Source organism: Dunckerocampus dactyliophorus, chromosome 6 (assembly GCF_027744805.1).
Source record: "Dunckerocampus dactyliophorus isolate RoL2022-P2 chromosome 6, RoL_Ddac_1.1, whole genome shotgun sequence".
Taxonomy (NCBI): Eukaryota; Metazoa; Chordata; class Actinopteri; order Syngnathiformes; family Syngnathidae; genus Dunckerocampus; species Dunckerocampus dactyliophorus.
Window position 1 is genome coordinate 25,547,757 of NC_072824.1, and position 27,925 is coordinate 25,575,681.

At 38.6% G+C, this 27,925-nt stretch overlaps 1 protein-coding gene across 3 annotated transcripts; it reads right to left on the reverse strand.

Annotated features, from left to right (window-relative positions):
• Window positions 1-1,954: 1,954 nt before the first annotated feature.
• On the reverse strand, window positions 1,955-26,333 carry armh3 (armadillo like helical domain containing 3). Of its 3 annotated transcripts, XM_054779909.1 has the most exons (27): window positions 26,201-26,333; window positions 25,381-25,490; window positions 25,244-25,300; window positions 22,710-22,856; window positions 22,521-22,628; window positions 21,825-21,917; window positions 21,668-21,742; window positions 20,427-20,513; window positions 20,193-20,249; window positions 20,072-20,115; window positions 19,441-19,501; window positions 19,124-19,170; window positions 17,211-17,286; window positions 16,778-16,871; window positions 14,538-14,639; window positions 14,360-14,418; window positions 14,164-14,229; window positions 13,219-13,288; window positions 12,941-13,001; window positions 12,771-12,859; window positions 11,070-11,152; window positions 10,831-10,957; window positions 10,661-10,736; window positions 7,973-8,051; window positions 4,980-5,096; window positions 3,139-3,259; window positions 1,955-3,047 (listed from the first exon to the last, which is right to left on the reverse strand). In XM_054779909.1, the coding sequence occupies exons 2-26, from the start codon at window positions 25,480-25,482 to the stop codon at window positions 3,167-3,169; spliced, it is 2,070 nt and encodes a 689-aa protein (XP_054635884.1). In that variant the 5' UTR covers window positions 25,483-25,490; window positions 26,201-26,333; the 3' UTR covers window positions 1,955-3,047; window positions 3,139-3,166. The 3 variants fall into 3 exon arrangements, with proteins under 3 accessions (XP_054635884.1, XP_054635882.1, XP_054635883.1); XM_054779907.1 differs by having other exon boundaries at window positions 1,955-3,259; XM_054779908.1 differs by having other exon boundaries at window positions 1,955-3,259; window positions 26,190-26,235.
• Between the last annotated feature and the right edge of the window lie 1,592 nt (window positions 26,334-27,925).

Below are 27,925 nucleotides of genomic sequence, written 5' to 3' on the forward strand. Positions count from 1 at the left end.
CAGTACTGTATTGCATATAGAAAATGATATTAATACATGGACGCTTACAACTATAGTTCCCTTTTTTTTAAGCAAACTCATGCAATATTGGGATTACTGTGTCCATGAAAGTTGGATGGGAAGAGAAGAAACTATCTACAGTGTGTATCAATAGACAAAATACTTGCATACAGTAGCAGTGTTAGGAGAGAAACTATGAACAAGTGAGCAAAATGAAGAAAAGAGAGCTGGGATGTACACACACATGCTATACTCGTACATGGAAGATACATAAGAATTAAAATAGTGTAGTGTTTCTTCATGTGTTGTGTCTACACAGACAGGGACCAGGATACACAAACAAAGCCACGAGAGCAGAAGAGGAGGAGGAGGAGGAAGCAGCGCAGCAGAGATAAAGTAGGCAATCTCAGCCTGAATGAAAATTAGATGAGAAAGCTGATATGCTTCAATGAAACCTTGGTGGGTCGTCACGATAAAAAGCGCTTTGCTTTGTGTCTGTCTGGAGACGTGGACACGCACAAACACACAATCTGTACGCTAAAAGAGATGCAAAATAGTCAGCAAGTTAGTTCATTACAGTATTTTCTGTGGAACCACGTCTGGATGTCCATTCCCGACATTAAAATAACATTGGACCCCTGCTTTAATTCGTAGCGCTATGCTTGTAGACAGGTACGATGTATCCCTTTGGATTTTCTCCTGCATTCTAAAAGTGCATAAGCATGTTAAGTCAGGCTGTAAAGGTTCATGATGCAAGTTATACCACATGGGGAGGACGTACTGATGTACATGTGTGAATAAAATGATCAGGTTTATTTGTTTTGAATATGCTTAATAACTGTCCAAAAGACTACAATGTGTGATTTTTCATGAGTTAATTTCTATTATCGATTGTACAGTCGTCCCTTGCCAATTTCGCCGCTTCACTCGATACAGTTTTGCAAAATATATCACCATAATTAATAAATCATCACTGTTTCGTGGTTGACTACAGCCTATTAACAGTAAAAAAAAAAAAAAAAAAAACATTTAATAGGGATGTCAAAAATAGCACGTTAACGGCGGTAACTAATTTATTTAATTATGTAAAAATGTTTTGCGTAATTAACGCATGCGAATCATGTCAAGCCACACCTCTCTGTTGTGACGGCAGATGGAAGCATACAGTAGTGGTCCCCCACACAGCCACAAAGCCTGACGCTGTTTTATAACTTTATTCTGAAATGAACACATCAACAGCAGTGCAATTCCAACGCAATATATCTTATTATCTTATTATATTATATCACGCGAGATGCATTCATGGACACTCCGAAAATCACAAAAAATTCCTGATTATGCAGGTCTTAAATATGTGTCATCTAAATAGACAGAAGGAAAAGCAAAAATAAGTCATATTTTTATCACTAACTTAACTCTTAATGCGGAAGTACAATTTGATGCATTTAAGTATACTCGGAAACCTCAGAAAAAGCATATACACTTAACACGTGAATTAAACTCATTACTTGGTGTCTTTGAATGCAACTCGCCATAGCTCATAATAAGAAGGTTAAAGTGTGATTCAAATGTGCTGCTATTAAAGAAACTAGTTTTAGGCAAATAGATTTTCAGACGTGTGCTATCTTTCAGCTTGATTTTTAGTTCATGTGGCGCTGTTAATACATACAAATGTATTTATCGTTTTGATCATTTATCTTTTGTTCATAAAATACTGTAAAAATGGGCATATTTCACACATCGTTGCAAATGGTGATTGCTCATGATTAAGAGAAAACTGTGATTCATTTGATTAAAATTTGTAATTGACACCCCTAATATTTAAAATTTGACATATTGACATGTATTTTTTTACCTAAATTACGCACTTTTTGATACCATCGTAGCATTTGTCAAAATAATTGAATTCCTGAATTTCTCAGTGTACGAATCAACAAGTTTCATTTTAGAGTAAAAAAAAAATGAATGAAAAGTTGATGGTTGTACATACAGTATTTATTATTTATAAATCATTGTGGAAATAATCCAGACATATTAAGCAAAAAAAAGAAAAAAAAAAGCTCACCATGTTCAGTTGAAGTTTGAGTGAAGCAGGAAATGGTATACTGTACAGTAGTTAGTCATTGCTTCCTTTTTCCTCACTCCACAGCATCAACGTCTTTACTGGTCACAACAATCCATTAGCAAACTGTGTTAAGTTAAAATAATTGAATTGCCCATTGAACACATCATTAAGTTAGCATTCACACAATAATTCAGCTACATGGGGAAAAGAAACAAAGTGACAATCAAGCGTCACCATCTCAAAGTGGAGAAATAAATTACACATCCAATCACTTAGACAGCGGAAGTTACTAACAATGGGTTAAAAATACGATTTCTAAGTACTGTGTGATTTCCAACATTCATGTCTGTTAACAGTCCAGCCAATATTGCAGCTTGCAAGCAAGAAACCAGTGCAAGAGCACGCACACACACGGACAATCTAGTGTCGTCGTAGGCGCGGTCCACACGGGAACGTTTTCAGGTCGAAATGGCGAACCATATTGTCATTTCAGCCTTTCATCCACACGGCGACAGCGTTCTGGGTGACCTGAAATCAAATTTTTTTGAAACGGCGTCTAGAGTGGGAAAATCTGGCAACGTTGCTGTGTGGACAAGCAAACCCCTACTTTCTGAAAACGATGATGTCGCCACCCTCTCGCCGTTTACGTGACCAGGACATGCCAACATAATATCTGAATATTTGGACAAGCCCAGGTCTAGTGGAAAACTTTATGGGTATGCGTTCGTTCTTCTTCTATAGTTTTGGTGTGTCACAAAGCTCTGCGTGGGTGTCTGTTTACAGCGCCACATGTAGGTGTGCCTTATGTATTACATCATTTTCACCCAGCGATCCATTCCCATCTGGATGCAGCTACTATTTACTAATCCGACACTGTGTGGATGTGATTTTTTTGAATTTATTTTCAAGCCGCCAAAAAAAAAAAAAAAAAATCCCAGGATTGTTCCCGTGTGGATAGGGCCCTCGTGATGGAGCTTCCAACCTAACATAGTCCAACAGGGACAATAGAAGAGGAATGAAGACAACATCTTCCATTTAATGTTGTTGGTGTGTGCACCTGACGTGTTCTGTACATGCTGATGTAGGTCCATGTGGGGCCTCTCAGGAGATGGTAGAGAACTCTTTGAGGAGGACATCCTGACTCAGAGTGTTCAGAGACACATTCTTCCTCACATTCAGGCTGATGGAGCGTACCTGAAGACATGTTTAAAATCAGGAAGAATGTCAAGTGACATTATAAATTAATTAGAAATGTCAAATTAAAGCATTCATTGCGATTAATTCATTATTGCAGTTATATATTATATTATATATATATTATATTTAGTGCATTTTTAAAATTGCATTTTATCTCATTTTTTACGGTGTCTGTATGTGTGTCGCCTTTTTATAAAATCAGTTTTTATGCGTCGGGCTTCTTTTGCTCGAGTTGTTGGGAACTCAGAAACTCAGTGCAAAATATAAATTCTTGCATTTTAAAAAAAAACTGGTCTTAAAATTTCGATCACAAGTGTGTGTACTGTACACACGCATACAGTGGTGTGAAAAAGTGTTTGTCCCTTGCATGTTGTCGCACTTAAATGTTTCAGATCACAAACAAGTGTGAAAAACATACAAAAAAACATACAAAAAAATAAGAAATTAGGAAGGGGGCACTTTTTCCACACCACTGTATGTCAACATTGACTTTACCCTTTAAGTGTCGCAAAATTCCGTCAAGCAACATTGTTGAATTGAAACGAAACCATTTCTGCAAATATGGTGCCTCATGTAGTTAATACTTTACGCCAGGAGATGGCGAACATCTGTAACATCAATTTGAGCAAGATTTGTGGGCGTTTCTCTGCAAAGTTTATAAGTTTATAGACTTTGAAGCCCCTTGTGCGTGCGGCAGCACGTACGCTCGCCATGACAGTCCACACGCAGCATAATTGAGCCGATGCTTTGCTAAACTGTATTCAGGGTGACAGGAAGGGACGTGGTGGGTTGTCAAAACACAGATAATGAGAGGGTGTGGGGTAGCGGGAATGTAAAAAAAAAAAAAAAAAAGGAAATAGCAGCATACGCCGTACGATCTGGGCATAATAAACAGGCATAATAGATACTAGATACTTTATATCTATCTATGTAACAATAGCAGTTATAATAGCCATTGAGGCAGCAGTGGTGTTCGAGATCCCACTGTAAATGATGACGATGATGACTGGGTTTGCTTGAGAGATGAGGACGAGTGTCACAAGTGGATCAGACATTTTAATGAGCCTGTTGGGTTTAGTGGAGACAGGGATCTGACAAATTCTGAGCCTGGTGAGGTCATAATATGCAAATTAGATTAGTGAATTTACTTCCATCACAAACTTTGGGTCATGCTGATGATTTTTCTAATTTACAGAATGCCTTTATCTCCATTTTCGAGCTACAACCTTTTGAAATAGTAATATCAAAACTGAAGATTTTCTTTTAAAAAATTCTAAAAGGTCGCTGTAGCTTAGTTATATGCACATCACATTTTATGTAAATGGGGGTTTTTAGCAATTTTTGGAGTCTTTTTCAGAATGCTTTATAGGTGGAATAAGTGTTTCCTATTACGTGCAGTAATGAGCTGTCTCTTTTTATCGGTTTTAATATTTTTAGAATGCAGAGAAATGAGAAAGACGTGTTCATGTCTCACATAAGGATTGTGGGTGATGGGCAAAATTCCCAAAAAAGTTTAGTTTTCCGTTAAGCGACTTTTTAGTACTAATAAGCACACGGTGGACTAGCACTTGATGAGCTGGTCGACATAGACCGTTTGTCTACTTAAGAGGGTTCCACGGTACAGTAGTAGGCCCTGGACAGGTATTAGCAATGACAATCTGGTGTGCAGGCAGTAGGGGTATCAAACCTGCTGTCATGTATGACTGTGTTCTCTCACCAGCTCCTTGAAGAAAGCCGCTTCTTTGGGCTGCTCCGAGTATCGCTCAAACTGGTCCAAACCATCCTGCAGTTTAAGTGTCAGTGTGTCATAGTTGGAGCGCACCACCTCCAACACCTAACACAGCGAGAAAGACATTGCATGATAAAGAGCAGCTAGTGAGATAGTCAAATATTCATTAGTGTTGAATACTTAACATTTTATTTATGAGGCACGTATACAAGCATGGACGCACGGTGGCCTAGTGGTTAGAATGTTGGCCACTAGGAGATCTGAAAGGTCTGGGTTCAAATCTCTGTGTGGAGTTTGCATGTTCTTCCCGTGCGTGTGTGGTACTCCGGCTTCCTCCCACATTCCAAAAACATGCATGTTAGGTTAATTGGCGACTCTAAATTGTCCATAGATATGAATGTGAGTGTGAATGGTTGTTTGTCTATATGTGCCCTGCGATTGGCTGGCGACCAGTCCACGGTATACCCTGCCTCTCACTCGCTCCAGAATACCTCTTCGGCCCTAGTGAGGACAGGCGGCATAGAAAACGAATGAATGAGTGTACAAGCATCATCATGTAGATATTTCCAGCCCTTGCAGTATCTGCATGGTTGTTTTGTTTCCTCTTTTCCATTATTCTTGTCTTTTTTTTTGTTTTTACAAATGATAAAACTTGGCATAGCTGGAGTGAAATCAGAGCTAATTATGCACAGCTCCAACCCTGTCAGCCATGAGATAGGCGCTAATGCAGAGATTTTTCATCATCTTATTAATGATCCTTGAACACAGCAGGAAGTTTTCACAATGAGATGCGCCTTTTGGTTCTATGGGACAACAAAGACGCTTTTATGTGGACAACACATCCATGTAAATTTAGGTGTTGGCCTTATTTGATTAACTGCAGCACACAGCAGTATGTCTACTGCAGCTAAGTCATCTGTTTTGGATTTTTTACTTCTTATTAATCAGCAGCTCTGCACCTATTTTTATTTGTTGGGTGGTCTTGTAATGGAAATGTCCTCCCAGCGCTCTCTCTGTGCTCCCTCCCTGAGAAAATGTGGAGGTAGGTTTGAATGATAACCTCAGTTCATGTGTGTTTACACTTCTCCCCCACCTCGCAGGCAGAGAAATGGAAAGCGTGGCCAAGGCTGAACTGGGGGGCTGGGGGGGTGAACAGAAAAGTGTCAGCTGTGACAAATAGGTTGGAAGGACAAAAATGAAAAATTAAAGGTGAACAGAGCATGAAAGAGGAATCAAGAAAAGACAGGAGGATGAAACCTGGCTTAGCAAAGAGGCTTTTGCTCACAAATACAGTCAGCGTCGCGCATCATGAAGCAGACACATGACTGTTTATTACCTCAAATTACAACAACAAAACCAGCCTCAAGCTGGACTGTGTTTTCAATCTAATGGTGCAAAAGCGGTTCTGGACGCCATTTATCTTCTTGTGTCACTATAGGCAATAAAAATACTGTAGGATGGTGTGGGTCTGTGTGTGCTAAAGGAAGACCAAGGGGAAAAGCTACCATTGCATCTACAAACCCACAGCTCTGAAACCAGTTAATACGGCTTTAGGCAGCCTTCAACTGGACTCAAATTAACATCCTACAGTCTGGCGTCAGATACAGTAAAACCCTGTATATTTGCCATTCAGCATTTGACCAAAACAGTGTTTTTTATTTGTGGGAAATGCAGCGAATCAGCTTGATATTTACATTCTTAATCAGACATCACAAACAATAAGGAGCGTATCAACCCAAATGCCTATTTCACTCACGGTGCAACCAAAAATACATAATATAATAACACAAAATGCTACTACCATACGGACAATGCGGGTATCGAAATAGATGCTTACACACTAATGATATATATGCAAAATACTACTATTTTATACTAATTTGCATGCTGGGAAGCCCACACGCACATGCCCCCTACAGAAAGTTACCCATAAATTTGTAAAAAATAGTATTGTTTTGCATGTAAATTAGTGTGTACGTGTAGTACCTGCATAGTTTGTGTGATGCAATTACGTTGTGTGTTTCACATGTGTTACTTGTCATATTTTGTTGCACCATGAGTGAAGGAGGTGTTGGGGTTGATGACCATCTGTTGATTTGTCATATTAGACATTTTTAAGGCCATCTCAAGTACTTGTGTTTTTCGCTAATCGCGGCTGGTCCCGGTACATAATGTTATAGTTTTATGATGAGCACAGCAACGGAAAAATGGAAATACTTCCTTCCATTCTTTCTTTGGAGATTGAAAACGTGAGAAAACGTGTTGTTTGCCAGGTTATTATTAAAAGTGTTTAGTTTAGTCAAATGATTAATTTCTAGACTATCGCACAGTGCAGCTCAGACACCTAAGTTCATTTTTTGTTTGTCTGCTTGTCAAGTCAAGCAGATAAGAGTACAGAGGCAGAATAATGACCAAATATATCACTCTTATCATTTGGTAAAGGGACACTTTCATTTGTTTTCCAATGCTCGCTGTGCTCTCATTTGACTTTAATGATCTCTTAACACTCTTCATCAGTACATTCAGACTTAATGACAAACAAGTAATTCAGTTTGTGTTGGAAAAACAGTTCAATTTGTGTTTCTTAAGTGTGGACTTGGTTTGTGTAATAATGCCACTAAAATTAGATAAACCTATACAGCTGTTCATTAAAGCAAAAATCTGATGTCGCAATCACAGGGCTGCAAGTTACTACATTTAGGCATGTAGCTTGTGGTCTACTTAAAAGCATCATAATAGATGCAGGAACTTGACAGGGATGTCGTTTCCAGATGGGTGGCAAAGTACTGACCTACTCGGATTTTCACATAAAAACATTTCTAGAATTCATAAAGAATAATCCCCAAAAGATGAAATGTGTTGTCAGTAACGTGTTACAAAAGTAACGCAATTCCAATATTGCTTTTTGACGTAGCGCAGTAATGTACAGTAGTTCTCCCCTTTTTTTATATTGATGTTTTTGTGTGAATGTGTACTGTTACCTGCTCCTCGGACAGTTGGGAGATATGGTTCACAGACGCATATGACTCAATCTTCGGGTTAAAATGGTTTATGATGGCCCTTGAAGACAAAAGAATTATGTACTTTAGATAAGGTGGACAGCGTTACATAACCTCATTCCAAAACCAAGGAATTAAATCTGATGCAAAAGCTTTTGGAAGCAAACTGCACGTATTTTCTTCCAAACACCCACAAGACCATTAGGGGACACAGAGCACTGATGAAGACCTGGCTCACAGTCTGAGACCAATTCATCTCAGACAAGGGAGACGAGGTCAAGCTTCAGTAGAGTGCAGCAGAGTGGGCACTTTGCACATGGAATATTGTGCTATCCAGACTCAGATGAACATTTTTCATTAATAGTTGAGCACGTAAATCCAAAAAGCAAATTAAGGTTATATAAAGTAATATATTACATATACAATGTGTACATTATCTTTAAAATCAGCACGCACTTAAAGGGACTGTTCGAATTTTTTTACATGAAGTTGTATGACATCACCATCGACAGTGACTCACCCCCCACTTCGTCCTGGTCGGATTTCGGTGATGAGGAATGTATTTCCGGTTAGTTGGTGGGGCCACGTAAGTCAAGAGTTTGGCTTCTCAAAACAATATGCGTTCAAAAGAGTAATACATTTGCATCACAAAAATGCCTCCTCGAAAAAAAAACAGACCTCACAGTCGCTCTGTGTTACTTTCTCTCGCGTTGTATCACCCTGCGCTGTCTATTGTTGTGTATGTGTGTATGTGTTCCACAGCGGATGAAGACCACTGCGAAGCGCATATAAACACTGTGGACACACATCATCAAAACATTTTGATGATCCCTAAGACCTTTGGGAAAACACCCTGTGGTCTGACGAGACAAAAGTTGGGAAGTGTGTGTCCATTACATCTGGCGTAAAAGTTACACTATATTTCAGAAAAAGAACATCATACCAACAGTAAAATATGGTGGTGGTAGTGTGATGGTCTGGGTCTGTTTTGCTGCTTCAGGACCTGAAAGACTTGCTGTCATAATGGAACCATGAATTCTGCCGTCTAACATAAAATTCTGAAGGAGAATGTCCGGCCATCTGTTTGTGACCTCAAGCTGAAACCAACTTGGGTTCTGCAGCAGGACAATGATCCAAAACACAACAAGCCAACCTCTGAATTGCTGAAGAAAAACAAAATGAAGACTTTGGAATGGCCTAGTCAAAGTCCTAACCTGAATCCTATTGAGATGCTGTGGCATGACCTTGAAAAGGCGGTTCATGCTGGAAAACCCTCCAATATGGCCGAATTACAACAATTCTGCAGAGATTAGTGGGCCAAAATTCCTCCACAGTGCTGTAAAATACTTATTGCAAGTTATCGCAAACGCTTGATTGCAGCTGTTGCTGCTAAGGGTGGCCCAATCACTTTTTCACACAGGACCATGTAGGCTTGGATTTTCTCTCTCTTTTCTCCCTTAATAAAAAAATTCATTTAAAAACTGCAGTTTGTGTTAAATTGTGTTGTCATTGACTGCACGCTCTGAACTCCACTATTGTTTTCCTGTGCTTACTTGTTATTGGTGCTATTATTTTATTTTATTTATTTTTTAAAATCCTCTTATTCCTTAAGTTTCTTTTATGTGTTGCCTTGACTTCGGCTGTATTGTTGTGTCGATAGTTGTTTTTGGTTATTTTACAATTGTAATGTACAATAGCAAACTGGATGTGTGCATGAACTGTGGAAATAATGAACGCTTCATAGTTTGATTCAAATACTGTTGAATCTATGAACAAAACAATTCACAAAATTATGCGCAATTATCTTTATTGCCATCGTGAATTGATTTGTGATTTCTTTATTGTATTTTATTTGAAATTGATTTTATTATCATGTTGACAAAGTGCTTTTTTTTATATGGTTGTAACTTGTATGCATATATAGCTGTTCCTGATACATTTAATTTAATAAAAAAAAACTCAACTTTTCTTCCAAAAAAAAAGGCTGAATTTGACTTGCCTAGAAATATAGAAGGAAATGATGGTGTGTTGATGTAGATTTATAATCCTGCAGCTAGCAAGTGAAATTACAGGTGCAGCTTTGGCAACGGAGACAAAAGCATTTTAGGAGGTTATATATCCGTTGGTGTGTTACGCACCTCATTTCCTTTGATTCCCATTTGATTGGATCTGGCTGCTTCATATTGTGCCAGCCCACTAGGGAATTGCAAAGGCAATATTTTCCCGCATTAGCATTAATCTATATGGAATAAACAGCTTTATAAGCCAAATATAAATTGATGCCATAAGCACAACCGTGAGATTGAATGGCTTCACTTGTACTTGCGATATATATCAAATAAGTGATGGTGACAGCAACAAACGGAGCATTCTATTCTACTTTCATTTATGTGAGGAAGGTCAGTGAATTGTCAGAACAAGATGATGGGAGAGAAATCAAACTGGCTTATTTTCAACATGGACTATCTTTATACTAGAGTTTATTTGTCTCTTCCCAAACTCAGATTAGCTTGGGATAGGAACAAAATGAAATATTTTAATCATTCACACCATTTTGATCTTTCTTTAGCCCATTCTTGTTTGCAATTCCTCCAATCCAATATGACTATTTTCTTTTTCGCATGATGCATACATTATTTGTCGGTTAAATGTGTGTAAGAGTGTGATTACCGAACGTTAACAAGGGCATGTGTGACTTTACTGGCAGCCTCCTTCCACTGGCCAGTGTTTGTTGACACTCTCAATACTGGAAACAAAAAGAATTCACAGAAGAATTGTGTATCTTTTACATATTTAGTCACCATTAATTGAATGGATTCTAAAAATGCTAACTAACATACCCATACAGTAGAGGTTGTCAAAAACTTGGTGCATTCGCACGATCTCATAGTAGAGCTCATCATAGCTGTTGGAGGTGGGCAGAAATGTGTCGCCGTATGTGATGAACATGTTGAACAGGTTCACCACCTGATAAGGAGACAGCAAGTCCAAGAACATCATTCAGTAGTTGGACAACTCACAAATCATTTCCTCAAATTGAAAAAATATTCCTGTGACTGTGCGAGTGCATGTTTCTCACCAGGAGGGCCAGATGAAAAATGTTGTGCTTGGCCAGTAGTGTGGTTTCATTTGACAGTAGAAACTTGAGCAGGTTGATGAGTGCTATACAGAGGGAGATGTGCATGCATTAATGACACAATCTGGAGGCTTGATAGGTCAGAGAGCAGAGGCATATGCTGTATCGCTCTTCTTTTTCAGTATACAGACGTTTCGTAGTTATGACGCACTCCAGCATATTATCAATACTACACAAAAAGAAAAAGAGAACGAGCTACGTGCATGCAGTGGAAGAATACATAGTCGTTGCTACACTGAGGAAGGACAACACTTTTGCTTGTTTTTTTTTAAGTTAACTTTTTCCTCTTCATTATGTCTCCCAAGCATAAGGCATATACAATTCTGATGGCACAGCGTCAAAGAAAAAGAAAGTGAAAATTAAAAGTGAAGTGCAATTAGACTTTGTAAAAAGATCAGAAAGTGGACAAACGCCTATCAACACTGGCTGCATGCCCGATCCAACCTGCTCAAACACAACAATCATCAAAGATAAACATGGTATCTTTGAACATGTGAATAGACCTGCTCCTACGAAATGGACAGTGACAACCAAGCATCGTAATGGTCTCATTGAGACTTCGTCCACCCAATTCTAGCCTGTCTCTCCTTCCCTTGCAACACCCCTTCTAGTGTCCAAGCCAACCATAGGGGTAAAATGAGTTTTTATTGGTGTTTGATTTGATTCTTGTATTTAGGTTTTTTTATTACTGTATTTTATATGTCTTTCATGTGTTCTGTGTATAGTTAGAGTGTTAATTTACGTACTGTATAAGCTCCGAATGTCGTAGGAACTGAACACATATGCTGACCAAGGACCTCCTCTACATTGTTATTAAACCATATACTTGAAACAGGACAGAAAGAGAAAAACCTACTGTAGATAATAAAGCGTAAAATAAATAGTTCTTAAAAACATTCTGAATGATAACAAGCTTCTTCTGGATTAATTTGACTCATTCTTTCAATTCACTCGTGTGTCATGGTGTCCTATTATTACCGCCACAAGGAGAGCATGCGCTGCCACCCAGGGAATGAAGCTGATTATTGGTCTGATTAGAGGAATCAGTATTCTAATGAGACACAGTGCAATGGGACCATTAAAAAGTGGAATGCGATCCAGCTTTGTGTTGACCAGGCTGAAACCAAGGCCACCACGACGGATTGTACTTCCTTTAGAGACTCATTATCCAAAGTCAATGATGCAATTTATTTTCAAATGCACATGGCAACCACTTCAGATGGAAATTGCCTTTAGCTTGCAAAGGGTTTTTGTAAACTCTTGCACAGTGATGCCTAGCAAAGAGAAACATCAAGAGATTTACAATCCAAATTCTACAAATAGACACATGCAAATACTTTATAAACCGCTATTTTCAGGAAATACGCCTAACTTGGATTTTGTTTAGTCCATCCATCCATCTTCTATGCCGCTTATCCTCACTAGGGTCGCGGGGGTATGCCAGCTGACTTCGAGTGAGAGGCGAGGTACACCCTGGGTAGGTCGCCAGTCAATCGCAGGGCAATTTTGTTTAGTGAGAATAGTTATTTCAAAAGATTAGTGCAGACACCACCACAGGTGGTCATGTGAGGATTATCAGGAAAATGAAATCTACTAGTAATGTTACACTAAGAAAAGGATTTCACTGTTAGCAATGATGCATACCTGACCAGAGCTCTCTCCAAGTGTAGTGTAACCTGATTCGACACTTCTTTTGGTAGCACAGGAGTTTGTGAATGATCTGAACACAGCGCCTGTTTTGGATGAACAGAAACACAAAAAATGCAAGGGATCTGTGTGTGTGCATGCATTGATGTGTATGTGTGTATACTTACAAGTATAAATCCATGGGAAAATCCTTCATCATATGTGTGACAATAAATTCTACCATCAGATCTAAAAAAAATAAAAATAAAAATAAAAATAAAAATGAAAAGTTAAATTGCACATTTTAATATCATGCACAAATTGTATCCAACACCAACTACAATGAAACCATATTAGACCAAAAATGTCAGTTTTATGCCAGTAACAAGTACCGGTAGATACCAATAACAGTTTTTAATATAATTGGGAATTAAGACAAAAACCTTAAACCATGAATTATACATACCTAAAACTGCACACACCAATGGCCGAGACGGGATGTTCTTATCCACTGCTTTTTTTCTGTGTCTCATGGGCTGCAAAAGATTGCACAGAAGTATATGTATATATATGTACAGTCAAACCTGTCTCTAGGGGCCACTAGAGGGAGACTGCAAAAGTGTCCGCTATAGACAGGTGGCCTCATTATATTGTATTGTAGCGTTGCTGGGAGCACGTCCTGTTTCCAGCCTACTTTGCGGTAATGTTTTGGTGCAAATGCTCTTAAAGTTACATGTTTGACCAGGAAATAGCAAGCTCAAAAGAAGACGGCTTTTTTATGTGGAACAACTGACAGTTTGTGTGGATCTTGTGAATGATTGTGACTGAGCTAGGACTCAGTAATTAAAGTCTATACACGACGGCTTCATTGATTGAAAAACGAAACTTTTTCGTGCATGAAGCTTCTTCTTGAGTCGGTAATTTGGCCGCTATATGCGGTCAGATATTGACCAAGGGAGACAAAATGGGTGGCCACGTTAGACAGGTGACTGCTATACAAAGGGTCTATAACATGTAAATTCGCTGTGGGGGATTTGTCAGTGGCCGCTATAGGCAGGTGGCCATTCTATAAAGGTGGCCGCTAAGACAGGTTTGACTGTATATAGGTGTGTGTGTATATATATACACACTCATATATCATATATCAACTCATATTATATATATATATATATATATATATATATATATATATATATATATATATATATATATATATATATATATATATATATATATATATATATGAGTAGAGTGCAGTGCATATGCGACAGATGGAATCTTTTCTTTGCATAATTGCTGAAAAGCAGTGAGCAATTTAGTAAAGAAAAATATAAGTATTACTGCTTATCCATGCATTATGACAGTTAAAACACTTGAAAAGGTGCACTATCTTTCCAGACCTTAGACTCACCATTCTATGTAGACTGACGCGGAAGTTGATATTGTCATCATGCAAAAAGGCATCAGCATACTGGTCCTGTCATACACATAGACACACAGACACAGACACAGACACAGACACACAGACACACAGACACACACGTTAAACACAAAGATTTGTGCCTCAGTAGATTGGGGGGATGTGAAAGCATGAGCACTGTTCCCACCTCGGCTATACATGTGAGGATGATTAGGCACAGCCTGGCACTGTTGAGTCGATGCTCATCTGAAAACACAGAACCATTAAACCCAAAAACGAAACTGAAATCAGTATCAAGCATGTATAACGGAGGGAAAAGGGAAGCATTAAAAGAAAGCAGATTAACCATGATGCTTTTTTTTTACCTTTAGTATCCTGCATTACAATAGAAGCATACTTGAGGAAGGTGATGAGAAGGTTGCTCGTCTGCAGGTTGGGATCCAGCGGCAGCTCTGGGTTGTTCATCACTAAACAGAGAATGAACAATTAAAACTTCAGCCAACAATAAGCGCACAAGAAGTATAGGTGTACAAAAAGTTATATGAATGAGGTTAAATATTGTCAAATTTGACCAAAAGACTGTCAAGTCAGTTCCGGGTCAGTTATTTATTTAATAATAACAACCTCATCAAAAAATCACTGAGCCTTCACCTGGGCTTTTTAAAATGAGAGCACCCCCTCTAAGTGGTCGTGCTCATTCAAGCAAACATGACAGTGGAAGGCATGACTGTATGTCTTCACTACAGTCTTTGTGTAATCCAGACAATCTTCAGCCATTCAAAATCTCTGCTGGCTTAATGTTGTGTCATAACACTCATCTGTTTCTGTCTTCATCTGAATACTGCACCACACAGCAGAGGAGCAGTCCACACTGTCTGTACACAGACTCATTTGGAGTTAGTTTTTTTTTTTTAAATGTTAATACAGGTTGCTAATTAATAGGATAACAAGAAAAAAATATCCCAAGTTACTTTTGTTAATAACGTTTACATTTTTGTCCCATTTCTGTATTATTTTTATACATGTTGATACTTTGTTGTAAAGTCTGATCACCTTCTGTTGAGCTTGGATAAATAATCCTCCATCTTGGCATTGTGGTCCTCCTTTTTATTTGTATACGAAGTACATGTGCCCTATCCTTCTCCAGAAAAAAAAAACCTCTTGATACTTTTTTTGTAAAAGTCTGATCACCTTCCGTTGAGCTTGGAGATCTAATCTGCTATCTGGGCAGTCCAATTCATTCATTCATTCATTCATCAGAGAACTAAAATATCGTTAATTAGCTGTAGCGTATGTAAAAAAAAAAATGCTGACTTCTACAGAAAAACTAGCGTCAATAACTAGCGTTGTTGTCCAAATAGCAAGAATAATGATGTCACACTTCCATTACAGGACGTTACACAGGCTGTAGAAAGTCATTGTGTACAATAAATGTTTGTGACACTTAAACCAAGAGGAGAGCTTCACAGCACGGCCTCCTCTCAGCTTTCTGCCCTGCATTTGATCAGAAAGTGTGCTAATTTTAGGATATTTACTTAAGAAAATGTTAAAAACGACTGAAACAATAAACACATTTATAACACAGTTTGATGGCCAAAGATTAAATATTTATATTCATTTTGTTTATTGTTTGCTTTTTTTCATTTTTCATCCTGCTTCCTCTGATCGCATATCGCTGGTAAAAATCCATCACAGGGATATCTACAGTGCTTAAACATCACTGCATCCCTGGCATAGGATTACAGGCAGACATGGAACCAGGTTGCAATGCATGCAGCATGTGAGAGGTTCATCTTAACAGAGGTGTTAATGTTTAATACAGAAAATGACTCTGGTGTTTGAAGCAGCCACAGAAGAACTAGCCTGAGATGGAAACACGCACCTATTAAAAGTAACAGTGCGTGTCTGCGTCCAAAACAGTATGCATGTGGAAACACGAACCCTGAAGCAACAGTCATGCATCACACTTCAGAGAGAGGTGTTTGGTTTGGTGAAAGATGTGAGTATTAAAGGTGTTTTACACCTGTCTTAGAAGGGCCATTAACTGAACAGTCTCTATTTTATTTTACAAAAACATACACACACACACACACACACACACACACACACACACACACACACACACACACAAAAAACAATTAATATTTGAAAAGGCTGCTGGTAGGCACATTTGTGTGTTAAAAGAGTTCTTGCTCGTGGCAGGAGAAAGTTGCAGTGTTTGGTGAGGTAGTTATAAAAAATGCATGTAAAAAACGCATGTAACAACAAAGTTAAGCTGAAACTGAAGTAAAGAGGCTGCTTTCAAAATCCTTTGTTCCATTTTGCTACCCCTGCAGGTCTTCCAAATTGCTTAAAAGGTGAGTTGTGGCTTCACGCTTTTCTAAGCACATACTGTAGAAACCGTGGAGGGGCAGGGATCATTAAAAGTTAGTTTGCTGGAGATGCAGGGAAAAAACCTAATTTTTCAAAGGTTGAGGGCAGGGAAAGCCAACGTGCGGCCCGGTAGCCATTTGCAGCCCAGGGTTCTTTTTTTATGAGCCCGCTGCAAACTGTAAAAATAAAAGGCCACTCTCGAGGTAACATCAAGAAAAAGAATGTGACATACTGTCTAGGGAGGGTGGGGTTGTGCCAAGTGGTGTTGTTGGTGTGGTTGGAGCAGGGTTGGTGGGGGTTGCAACAATGTCAATCTCAGGGTGGCTCTGTTGAAAGACCAAAGACAGGGGAGATGCTATTCAAATGCGTCACTCAGTCAACAACAGTCTAATGTTTCTATTAAGTGCTGAAAAAGAAATGACAAAGTATGACTTAGACGTGAAGCAAACTGTCAGTTGACTCAGATAAAAGCAACTACATTTTTATCTTCACAGAGGACACGCAGACAAATTTAGATCTATCTGGTCTCTTACCAGTAACAGTGGACAGATCTAAAACTTGTGAAAAATGCTGCCAATTGTGCCATGATGTAAATTTGTAATCATAAAACATTGTAAATACACAGCGGAAAAATGCACATGCAAACAAAAAAGGTAAAATATTACCTGTGCTAATACTGTGATGAAGTTGCGGTTGAGGTGCACAGCCTCGTACAGTGCCAGCAAAATCGCTTCATTTGTCCTGCAGACAAAAGACACTTTTTGAGAGTCAGTCAATTCATTTTCTTTACATTTAGAGTAATCCCTCATTTATTTTAAAGTTAATTGGTTCCAGACCCGACCGTGATAAGTGAATTTCCGCGTTTTTGTAGTTATGGCATAGACAAACCTGTTTACGACCTTCTCAATATAGTTTTTAACATGATTAGAGCCCTCTAGACATGGAATAATACTCATAAAGTCACCCTTACATTGGTATGACCATTATCAGAGAAAATAAGCCATTTAAAAAATAAATAAGAGTAGTGATGTTGGGGGTTCAGAGTTGAGGTTTAGCTGGATTACAGCCACAACAGTAGCCATTGTTATTATTCTTGTGATTATTATGTTGTTGTTATTATTATTATTATTGTGCCTGTTCTGAGATAATTTAAACCTACAATAAAAGCCTGTTGTTGCAGCGATCATGTCTGGTGCTTGTCCAACCGAACATTTACTGACACCTAGTGACCAATGTAGAACACTACAGTTACAATTTTAATGCAGCTTCTTAATTCCTTGTATTTTTACTTTAGTTAATTTAGCCATTTTTACGCTTGACAATGCTTAATTTAGGTAGAAAATATGTAACATTTGCTTCTATATGCATATTTTTTTACTAATAGGCTGTATTCAGCCAAGAAATAGCATGACTTATTAATTAATATATATTTGAAAAACTGAGACAGAGTGAAGCCACAAAATTCAAAACACGATGTGGCGAGAGACGACTGTATTTACATTTATCTCTAAGGCCACAAAAGACTTATAAATTAGTATTACATGCAGACAACACAACTGCATCTTGTTCAAGGGAGAACGTACAGGAGGGAGTGGAAACAATCGAAGTGGAAAAGGTGGTTTGTTAAAAACAGACACTGACACATCATTGAACTTGAAGAAAACAAATAATTCCCAGACAAAATGAAAATAGCTAAGGTAGTGCAGATTTGAAGACTGGAGACACACACCAATTCACAAGCTATAGACCAGTTTCCTTACTTCCACAATTATTGAAAAAATACTCACAAGAAGGTGAGATACATTCAGGAACAAAAGTAATTTACTCACAAACAACCAATACGGACAAGGAACCAACATTTTAACATTGGTAACGCAAATGACTGAGGAAATGACCAATACAATAGATTGCAAACTGTGTAGCTGGACTATTTATAGATCTGACAAAAACATTCCATACAATTACCATAATTTCCAGTGTTTAAGCAGTACCCACTAAATTTAGAAAAACTGATTTGTACATACGTAAGCCGGACCAGACTACAATTCGCACATGTCCACATCATAAAAAGACATATTGTGGCGCGCATGAGTCCGTGAGGACGAGGCAGCTCTTTATGTGACAGGAGCCAATCATGAGCTACGAGAAACTCACAAGCTTGTCAACCCATCGGAAAACGCAGGAGGTCATTACTCAATATCTACAACAGCCTGACTCACGGCGTCATCTTACAAAGAACGCTAAAATCATCACACAGCAACACTGAAAATGTCTCAAAGTTTAAGAAAAAAGTAACGGCTTATACATTGGAAATGATGGCAATCATATCATCTTCATAAATGGAAATCATATGGCAAGTAGGGCGGTAGTTCTGAATTGGCTGGAAAGCAATCATTCTATTGTTTGCATTTATGGCGACAATTTCAATTGATAAAAACACCAGAAATGATATTAAAAGACTACATTTGTGCACGTGGAAGGTACCCAGCTTTTCTTTATGTTGACCTTTATGAGCTTTGGTTGAGTTTTGTAGCTCAAACAAGACAATCAAAAGTGTCGTTTGAGATGTAGCACTTACTGCACTGAGAGCTTCTCATCAGCATCTGCTATAAACATGTTGCCCACCTGTGGACAATCACAAAAACACAGATTTGTGCAATTTGAGACGGAAGCAAATACAACATTCAATAGTAAATACAATATACAGACAATATACTACCTAACCTACCAAAATGTCAAGGATCGTTTGTCAGTGCTATGCTGATTTTAAATAAATCATCTTACACCCAAAATGATTGTGGTATAGTATCGGAGTTGGGAGGTTTTTTTTGGTCATCATTCTATTAGCTGCATGGCAACTTTCAACTCCATTAAGTGAACACTTAAAACACCTACCATACTAGTGAGGGTGGAGAAGAAACCGCCCTGGTTCTCTTCCTCTTTGTCTTTGTACTGCCTGTAAAATTCAAGATTCAAGATTCAAGAGAGTTTTATTGTCATGTGCATGGTAAAACAGCAGTTATACCATGCAATGAAAATCTTTTTCTGTTCATTCTCCCACAAAAAGAAAGAAAACACAAGAAAGAATAAGAACATAAGAAACATAAACACATAAACATATATACCAATACATTAAGCAACAAAAACAAAAACAAAAACAAACAAAAAAATACAAGAGGATCAGAAGGAACAATTAACAGGAAGGAGGTTATGAACATTCCAGAATTACTGGTATAGTCACACAAAGGCAAGTTAACAGACACACAAACCAATGGCCGACGCAAAGTTGTCCCTCACCATGCAAATAGACCATGCACAAACAGCATATTTTTTTCCGGAACCTTGTCTCATGGAAAAACATTACTGAACTGTTAGCTATAAATAGCTATTTGCATTTTTTTTTTTTTTATAAACAAAGCAGAAATAGAACATTTATTTAAAACATCAACAGAAACTTACAGGGCCAGTGGTATCATCATTATAGACTTTTTTTTTTTTTTTACATGTAGAAAGTATTACAATTCACCTGTTATATTCTGTTAAAGCCTGGTGGACAACTATGCCCATTCCCTGGGGGGGGGGGAAAAAAACATTTTTTGATTAAAGACAGCCTTCAATGGACTACAGTGTGATGACAACATACTTACATCCAGTGTTGGCTCATCATCCACAATAGACAGTTTCACAATATACGGATTTACAGACTGAAAGACAAACACAGAGGCGGATTTTATACACATTCTGTCAACATTTAAACTGAACATTAATGACCCGAGACTGAAGTTATTTTCTGCAAAGCACAACAACATTATACTGTAATTGTTCTATTGCCTATGATCATTCACAGACAAAATGCAGTACTGTATGTGTAAACAACAAACCTCATACTTCCTGTAGTTGACCAGAAGGGCCAGAAGAACCACAGCATCGTAACCATGCTGCCCTCTACTGGACACATCTGAAAGAATCTGTGGAGGAGAGGAACAGAAGCACTGATTGAGTGTTTGAGTCACAATCTCTTATTTATGACACTGTAACACATTAAAAGCATAATATAAAACACACAGTCTCAATTTTTATGCCAAATGTCTTTCTGATGAGAGCGCCAGTGACGGAGTGTTGGGCAGCTGGTTGGGAATCAAACCGGTGCCAACTGCACAAAAGACAGCTGCGTGTACCATGTTCCACTATACCACCAGTGCTCAGTCTATATTGCTGGGTTGCATGTGAGGTCACATCCGGTTACAGTCGCCAGAAGCTCGAGCAGATGAGGAGCAAACAAGCGCATTCGTAGCTAGACGTCAAGTGAAGCCAGAGCAAAAATGCCACATACATGCGCTGTTCTTGCATGAGGAAATTGTTCAAATAGGGATTTCGGAAAAGTTATTAGACCAGTAGCAGTCCACAGGCCGGGGATTTGGGACCCCTGGTTTACAGCAAATTAATGTTAATACGCTACACCCCCGTAAAACAGCACAGCGAAATGATGGACTTAACAATGCAGATAGACATACTGTAATAGAAGCATTATTTTCATCTGACACGGTATTTATGTCTGACGCAGAAGATAAGCTTTCACCACAGTTTGATTGCCTTGTCTTCAACAATATCATGTCTTCCTGCAACACAGCAATTAATTTCTGCATGCATTGCTATCCGCATTAATCTGCCAGACATTGCTACTGAATGAAAGCTACTGAATTTGTATGTGGCTGTATTGAAAGTTTGCCCCCCAAACGTCATACCAGATGTGACGCAGACTGCCTCAAGTGATCGCGTTGTTGCAACCTTTCATTCTACATTGAACATTAAACTACGACTAAATGACAATTTTGTGCATAATTCCAATAATAAGGCAAACCATTTTCATCAGATGTCATTTTTATTAATTTAAGCTTGTTTGTTATTGAAATACTGATTTTTTTAAAAGCTACTTAGGTATGAGAATTGATTAGAAAAAAGTAATAAAATAATGTCACTGTTCTACTTATTTTATTCCATAATTATAGGTTATTTGTGCATTGAAGTTACTCTTTTTAAAATTGCATTCAATTCATATTAGATTTTCACTTGCATACACATTTTAAGTTGCACATTGTTTGCAGGTTTGCTTATTACTTACCTGCAGAATGGCTTCAAAGATGCTATTGATCATCACATATTCCAAGATGGTATTCTGACTAATATTGTCAGTTACCTGCAAACACATACAATCAAGTCCGTTTTTGCCCGCACAATTAAACTAGTCGATTGCTCGAAGGTCTTCCATACTGCCTCACCGTCACCAGACAGAGAAGAAGTTTGAGACAAAGGCTCTTCAGACTCTCTGAGCCATCTCCACAAAGAAGGCTGTCCAGTCTCTCCATTAGGTCCTGCAGCAAGCAGCAACACACACTTTTTAATAAACGCGAATGTTGGTCATCCAATCGTCCCTCGCTACACACTTATTCTTCAAATTCTGCATTTTCAATCCTAAAAATGGCTGAATGAAGAAAAATAAAAACATAATGCATTTAGCTACGAGTGCCTGGCGTGACTTGTGGCTGACAGCAGCTCCTCTGTAAATGTTCACTGCATATGCGTGCTATGTGCCATTGCAGTAGTATTCTACTACAATGGCCACTAGGTGTCAGGAACGTTACATTGATGAGACAATAACTACCAAGTGCCAATGCTAACATGTGAGTCTATGTACTGTCTTATCTATGTCAACTATATTGTGTAAAACAAGTGTAAAAGTGACTACAGGAGTGTTATTGCAAATCTAGAGGGCTCTAATAATGCAAAACTAATCATATTTAGAAGGTCTTCAACATATTTTCTATGCTCTAACCACAAAAATATTCCATTTATGAATAAGGAATCCTATTTCGTGGAAATTCACTTATCGCGGTCAGATCTGAAACCAATTAACTTCAATTAAAAAGGGACGAATGTACAAGTCTTTTCTACCGCCGTCTACATTCCCTGCATACCTTCATCCGTTGCTCGGCTTTGTCAAAGCCCATGAGCATATTAATGATGTCAAAGCCAGATGCTGACTTGTTCTTTTGATGAACCCCACGAAAAAGCGCACACAGAGTCTGGGAGGGAAGCAGGGGATGAACTTGGTTAAAAATGTGACACATGTACCGCTCGGTCACAAGACAGTGAAATGTACTCACCTGCAGAGCGTTGACCACTTTGATCTGATGCTCCTCTCCCAGAGCCTGAACGCTGTGGTGGAACAGGGAGTTGATGTTGTCCTGAATTCGCTGTACCTCCTCGCCGTCAACACTCTCCAGCTTTGACTCAAGGTACTCCAAGTTCACCTGGAAGAGGAGTGGTGTCATTATATGATGCAAAAAAAAGTGGCTGTGCTTGATTGTGAACGTGGAAATGACTGGAGGATGATTGCAGACTGCAGTGTGAAGGAATCACTCAGCTGGCCAGCTCTCAACTCCCTTCAATGAGATTCATTTTTTGTGGCGGCCCGCCATGAGTAAATTTGGACCACCACAAAGAGATTTGGTGTTTTGTTTTGGAATATGGCACCACCTGTTCGCCCTTGTTCATAAATACATTATAATGGGACTATCTGTGAAACTTGTCATTACAACTCCGTACAGTAGATGGCATCATTCATCTGCTTCGCAACACACCTCACACACACAACTGACCTGGTCACATAGTAGAATGCATCTGTTCATCAATATAGTGAGATATTAAAATTAACAACAATGTTTCCATTTTCTTTAACATCAGCGCACACATCATGAATGTGTTTTAATCGCCCTGTGAATGTTATAAGGCACATGCGCGCAGTTTTGCATGAGGGCTAATTATTAGGGCTGTCAAATTAATCACAGTTTTAAATTAATTAATCATTATTAATCACCATTTGCCACAATGTTCAAAATATGCCCATTTTTGCTGTATTTTATGAAGAGAAAGATAAATGACAAGACACCATTGTATATATTTATGTGTACTGACATTTCCGAATGAAATGAACATTTTAATCAAGCTAAAAGACATCACACACGTCTGAAAATGTATTTGCCTAATGCCAGTCTCTTTAACAGTAGCAGAACATTTGAAAGAAGGGTTGCGTTCAAAGACACCGCGTAACTTAAGTTGAATTTACATGTTTTGCGTGTACATGTATTTTCTGGGATTTCGGAGCACACCTAAAAGCAGCAAAGTGTACGTCCGCACTAAGAGTTACATTAGTGAGAGATAAGAGTATCCACTTGCTGTATTTCTTTGTCTTTCTTTTTATTTTGACCACACATGCAGGCATAATAAAGACATTGATGGGATTTTCAGAGTGTCCGTGAATGCAACTCGCTGGTGGTGTTGGAATTTGCAATGCGGTTGATCTGTGTTCAGGTCACAATGAAGTTATTAAAGAGCGACAGACTCTGCGGGGACACTAATGAGGCTCTGTCTGCCATCACAACAGGGAGATGTAGTTTGACATGATGCGCACGCGTTAATGACTCCAAACATTTCAACGTAATTAATGAAATAAATCTGTTACCGCCGTTAACGCGCTATTTTTGACAGCCCGGCTAATTAAACAAATTAGACAATGACATTATCTATACAGCCCAACCCAATGCTGCATGTAAATTGCAGTCCTGTGGGAAACACCGTGCATAGCATGATCTTTGCCAATGCAGGAGACATTTCATCCAACAGTGCAAGCGGGCCAACTATTTTAAAGCTCTAGGCCAGGGGTATCAAACTCGTGCCATGGAGGGCCGAGACACTGCAGGTTTTCTTTCCAGCCAGTCACTACAGCAGGTGATTTTAATGATCAACACCTTCAGTTTGAGGGAAGGAGCTCATCACTTAAATCACCTGCTGAAGAAACTGGTTGGAGAGAAAACCTGCAGCGTCTCGGCCCTCCAGGGCACGAGTTTGACACATGTGGTAGGCAGCCGACTAACCCGTGCGCCACCCGGTATTTTTGTACCTTTTTTTTCCCCTTAAGCCACACTCACTCATCTCATGTTTTTTTACAGTCCAAAAGAGAGCAGCTCAACCAAAAGGCTTCATGAAATGCAGTCGTTAACAGGCCTATTCGTCCAGGAAATTACAAATAGTGTAATAGGCTGCTCTCTTAAAGACAGCTTCCACCAAAAAAGGAACTTGATGCAAACACTGTTCAGTGTGTCAAAAGCAATGCTTGCACAGGGTGTCCTAAATGCGGCCTGGGTCAGGGCACAGCTGTTTTTTTTTGGCCTGTGGCATAAAACCAAAATTTAAAAAACAGCATAAATGGGGGGGGGAAGCAAAAAGGCTGAAAGTAAAAAAAAGTTGATGTATAACTTCTTAGCATCGCTATGTTGGGTTACTTTTAGCCTGTCTACAAAATTACATATATCAAAATGGCCCAAGCGTCCTTTGATTTTTCATTATGCGGCCCGCTGCGGGAAAAAACACCCCAGGTGTAGTACAAATCATTAGGTACCCCTGCACAATCTAATGATATCCAACACAAAGAGCTGTTCACTGTAAATTAAGTCCGCCTCGTTTTCCCTTTGAACTGCCACTGTTTACATTTATTATTGTAGTTTATCATTGGTAGAAAACTACAACTACAGTTATAAAAACACTGTTAAATGAACACCTCTCCAGCAGTCTCTTGAGTAACATTATAAAGAGCATATCCAGGCTTAGTGACAGGTATTTATGTGTTCCGCTACTGTACCTTCATTAGAAACAGCTCATCCCAGAAGCGAGGGCTGTTTTTAGCCGGATCTTCCTTCTGAATTTGGACAGACAAATGCATTGCGTCAATAACACAACACCTAAGTAAGTCAAGATTGTCATACTCATGATACTCACTGCAAAGATCTCATCATACATCAACACCACCTTCTCCTTCAGTGGTTTCTTAGAGGACGACGTCCTCCTCAACAAACCTGCCTTCTTCTCCACCTGAGACATGGCTAGGTCTGGGGACAGGGGCAGACATGCACTACTCACACAAAGTCAGGGACATTCGGGTGAAATTTCAAATCAAAACGGAATTGCACTCTAAACTTTAGAGCTTAATCGGACAATCTCTACACGTTTGAATGCAAAAAATAAACGAAAAGCGCTGTATAAAGAAAAGCTGCAGATGTTACATAAGGTACTAGTGTATGTACAGACGCAAGTATCTTCATGGAAATTTGCAATGGTCTTGTTGCCCAGTAAACTGTACAGGACTTTTCAGTCGGACAAAATGTATGACATCAGTCTGCTAGCCATGGAACTTGTCCTCATCAGCTGTCAACGTTGGCTCCCAAGTAATTGCACATGATGTATGGGCTGGGCAGCTAATCAGTTAACATTAGCCGTTAACGTTCCAAGTTAACACACAGTGTTTGTTAGCTATACTCAGCTAAAGAAACACAGCACTATGTTCGACCTGTTAACGCGGCTATCTTTTAGCATTGCTAATACCCAAGTAGCACTCAATTGCCATCGGGTTGCCTGTTGTCGAATCTACAGCTAAAGCTAGCTAGCTAAAGCCGGACCGTACAGTTATTCTCATTTACCACATATTATTTATGTAGCGAGCTACTACGAGAAAATGACTGGCATGAACGCATTGACGTACTCGTTGCGTTGCAAGATTATTACATATATATTTAGATTTCAGAGCGTACTTCATTCTTACCTCACTTTCAACGTTTGAAGTACATATGTAGGCTCATGTATCCTTCACAGTGCACTAGCTTTGGCTAGCATACTGCTAACAGCGTCTTTGCTGCTAACTCTCTCCCCCTACTGGACCACAGTGTCACTACACCCTGACGGCATGAAAATTGTATTTAACAACAGTTAACGTTTGTCTCTGTAAGGAAGTGACATCCATCCCTACTCAATAACTGATATTACTGAGTCATTGAATTGTTTTTATTTTTTTTTCTTTTCCATCATTCAGGGGTGTCCAAAACGCAGCCCACAGTTCCCTCTTGATTGGCCTTTATACATTATAGGAACACAATTAAACAAAACAATAACAAGAAACAGAAAAAATGGGAAAATAAAGCAACAAGTAAAATGGAAAGAGAAAACGCTGAATGTTGGTACGAGCATATAATATTTGTTTCGCCTTTTTACAACATTTTAAATATCAAAATGGTCCCCCACATCTTTTGTTTTTTCTGTATGAGGCCCCCATTAGAAAAACTAACAGGGCACCCCTGTTTAATGACTCTAAACAACATTAATGAGTGTTACGACTAATACTACTACTTTGAGGAAGAGGTATAGTACGTCGGCTAGATTTGTTGAAGTGGTTCTCATATTCTGTGTGATGATGTATTAAATACAATTGGAAGAAGTCATCAAAATATGATCACAAACATATTTGAGAATATTTCTTTTCTTCACTCGGGCACCATGTTTATGTTTGAGTGCATAACAATGAACTTGTACATGTAACATGTCGTATTTTAGTATTGATTATTAAACCTGTTTATGAGCTCCATATCCTCTGATTACTTTTGCAGTTGGCGTCGCTCTAGACAGCATTATTCATCATCTAGCACATATTTATCTTGCATTCACATATCTGCTAATTTGTGGGTTTTTGGCCACACATTTTTGGTATTTTTGTTTCCTCTAAAAATAACATATTTCCTCATGTCACTCGCCATAAGTAAGCAATAATTTACAAATATACAGGTAAAAGGCCACAATTTTTACATGTTTGTGTCTTTATGCTTCATTGATGTTTTTTCATCAAGCACTGAGATTTTTGCACTTTGTTTGGTGGTCTTTGAATGGACCATCGATGTGACTCCGATTCAAGCTAGCAGGAGGGTTTGGAGAGTTGGCACGACGTGTCAAAAACTGACATTTTTATGGGCGTAACAATTCGCTGGTGGCCCCAGAAAGTAAGCTCTGTCAACTCTTACTCCTTTATGAATTTACTGTAAAAGCTGTCGACAAACTTTATTAACTTTCCTCTCACACACTTTTATTTTTTTATTAAAAAAAAAACAAAACTGGTAGATATTCACCACTGCACGTGAACTAATTATTGCTGACACAGAGAAGGGCTAGGATTAAATATGCTTCTTTTCAGACATGTTGACTTGTGTAACCGTAAATAAGATGCTCAGAATAAACTAAGCCAATACCATACTGTATACAACGATGCGCTTTATACAGTACAGCTTTTATAAAATGCTTTATTTTTTCAAAATCCAATTTAAAGTAGTACTTAGGTTTGCAAAGACTTGAGAAACAATTTCTTAAAGTGAAAATGTATCTTTTTTTATTGGTACCATACATTAATTAGCAAGGGCAGAAACTAATCAAATTTTAAAAAAAGAAAAGAAAAAAAGATATCAAACAATGATTCTACAGGGTTTGCGGAAGGTACAAGTCACCA

Coding starts and splice junctions, on each gene's coding strand:
- armh3 (XM_054779909.1), bottom strand. CDS start 25,482: ATGTCTCAGGTGGAGAAGAAGGCAGGTTTGTTGAGGAGGACGTCGTCC. Junction 22,629..22,709: donor AAGTGGTCAACGCTCTGCAG/GTGAGTACATTT, acceptor CTTCCCTCCCAG/ACTCTGTGTGCGCTTTTTCG. Junction 3,260..4,979: donor CGGCTTTCTTCAAGGAGCTG/GTGAGAGAACAC, acceptor ACATGTCTTCAG/GTACGCTCCATCAGCCTGAA.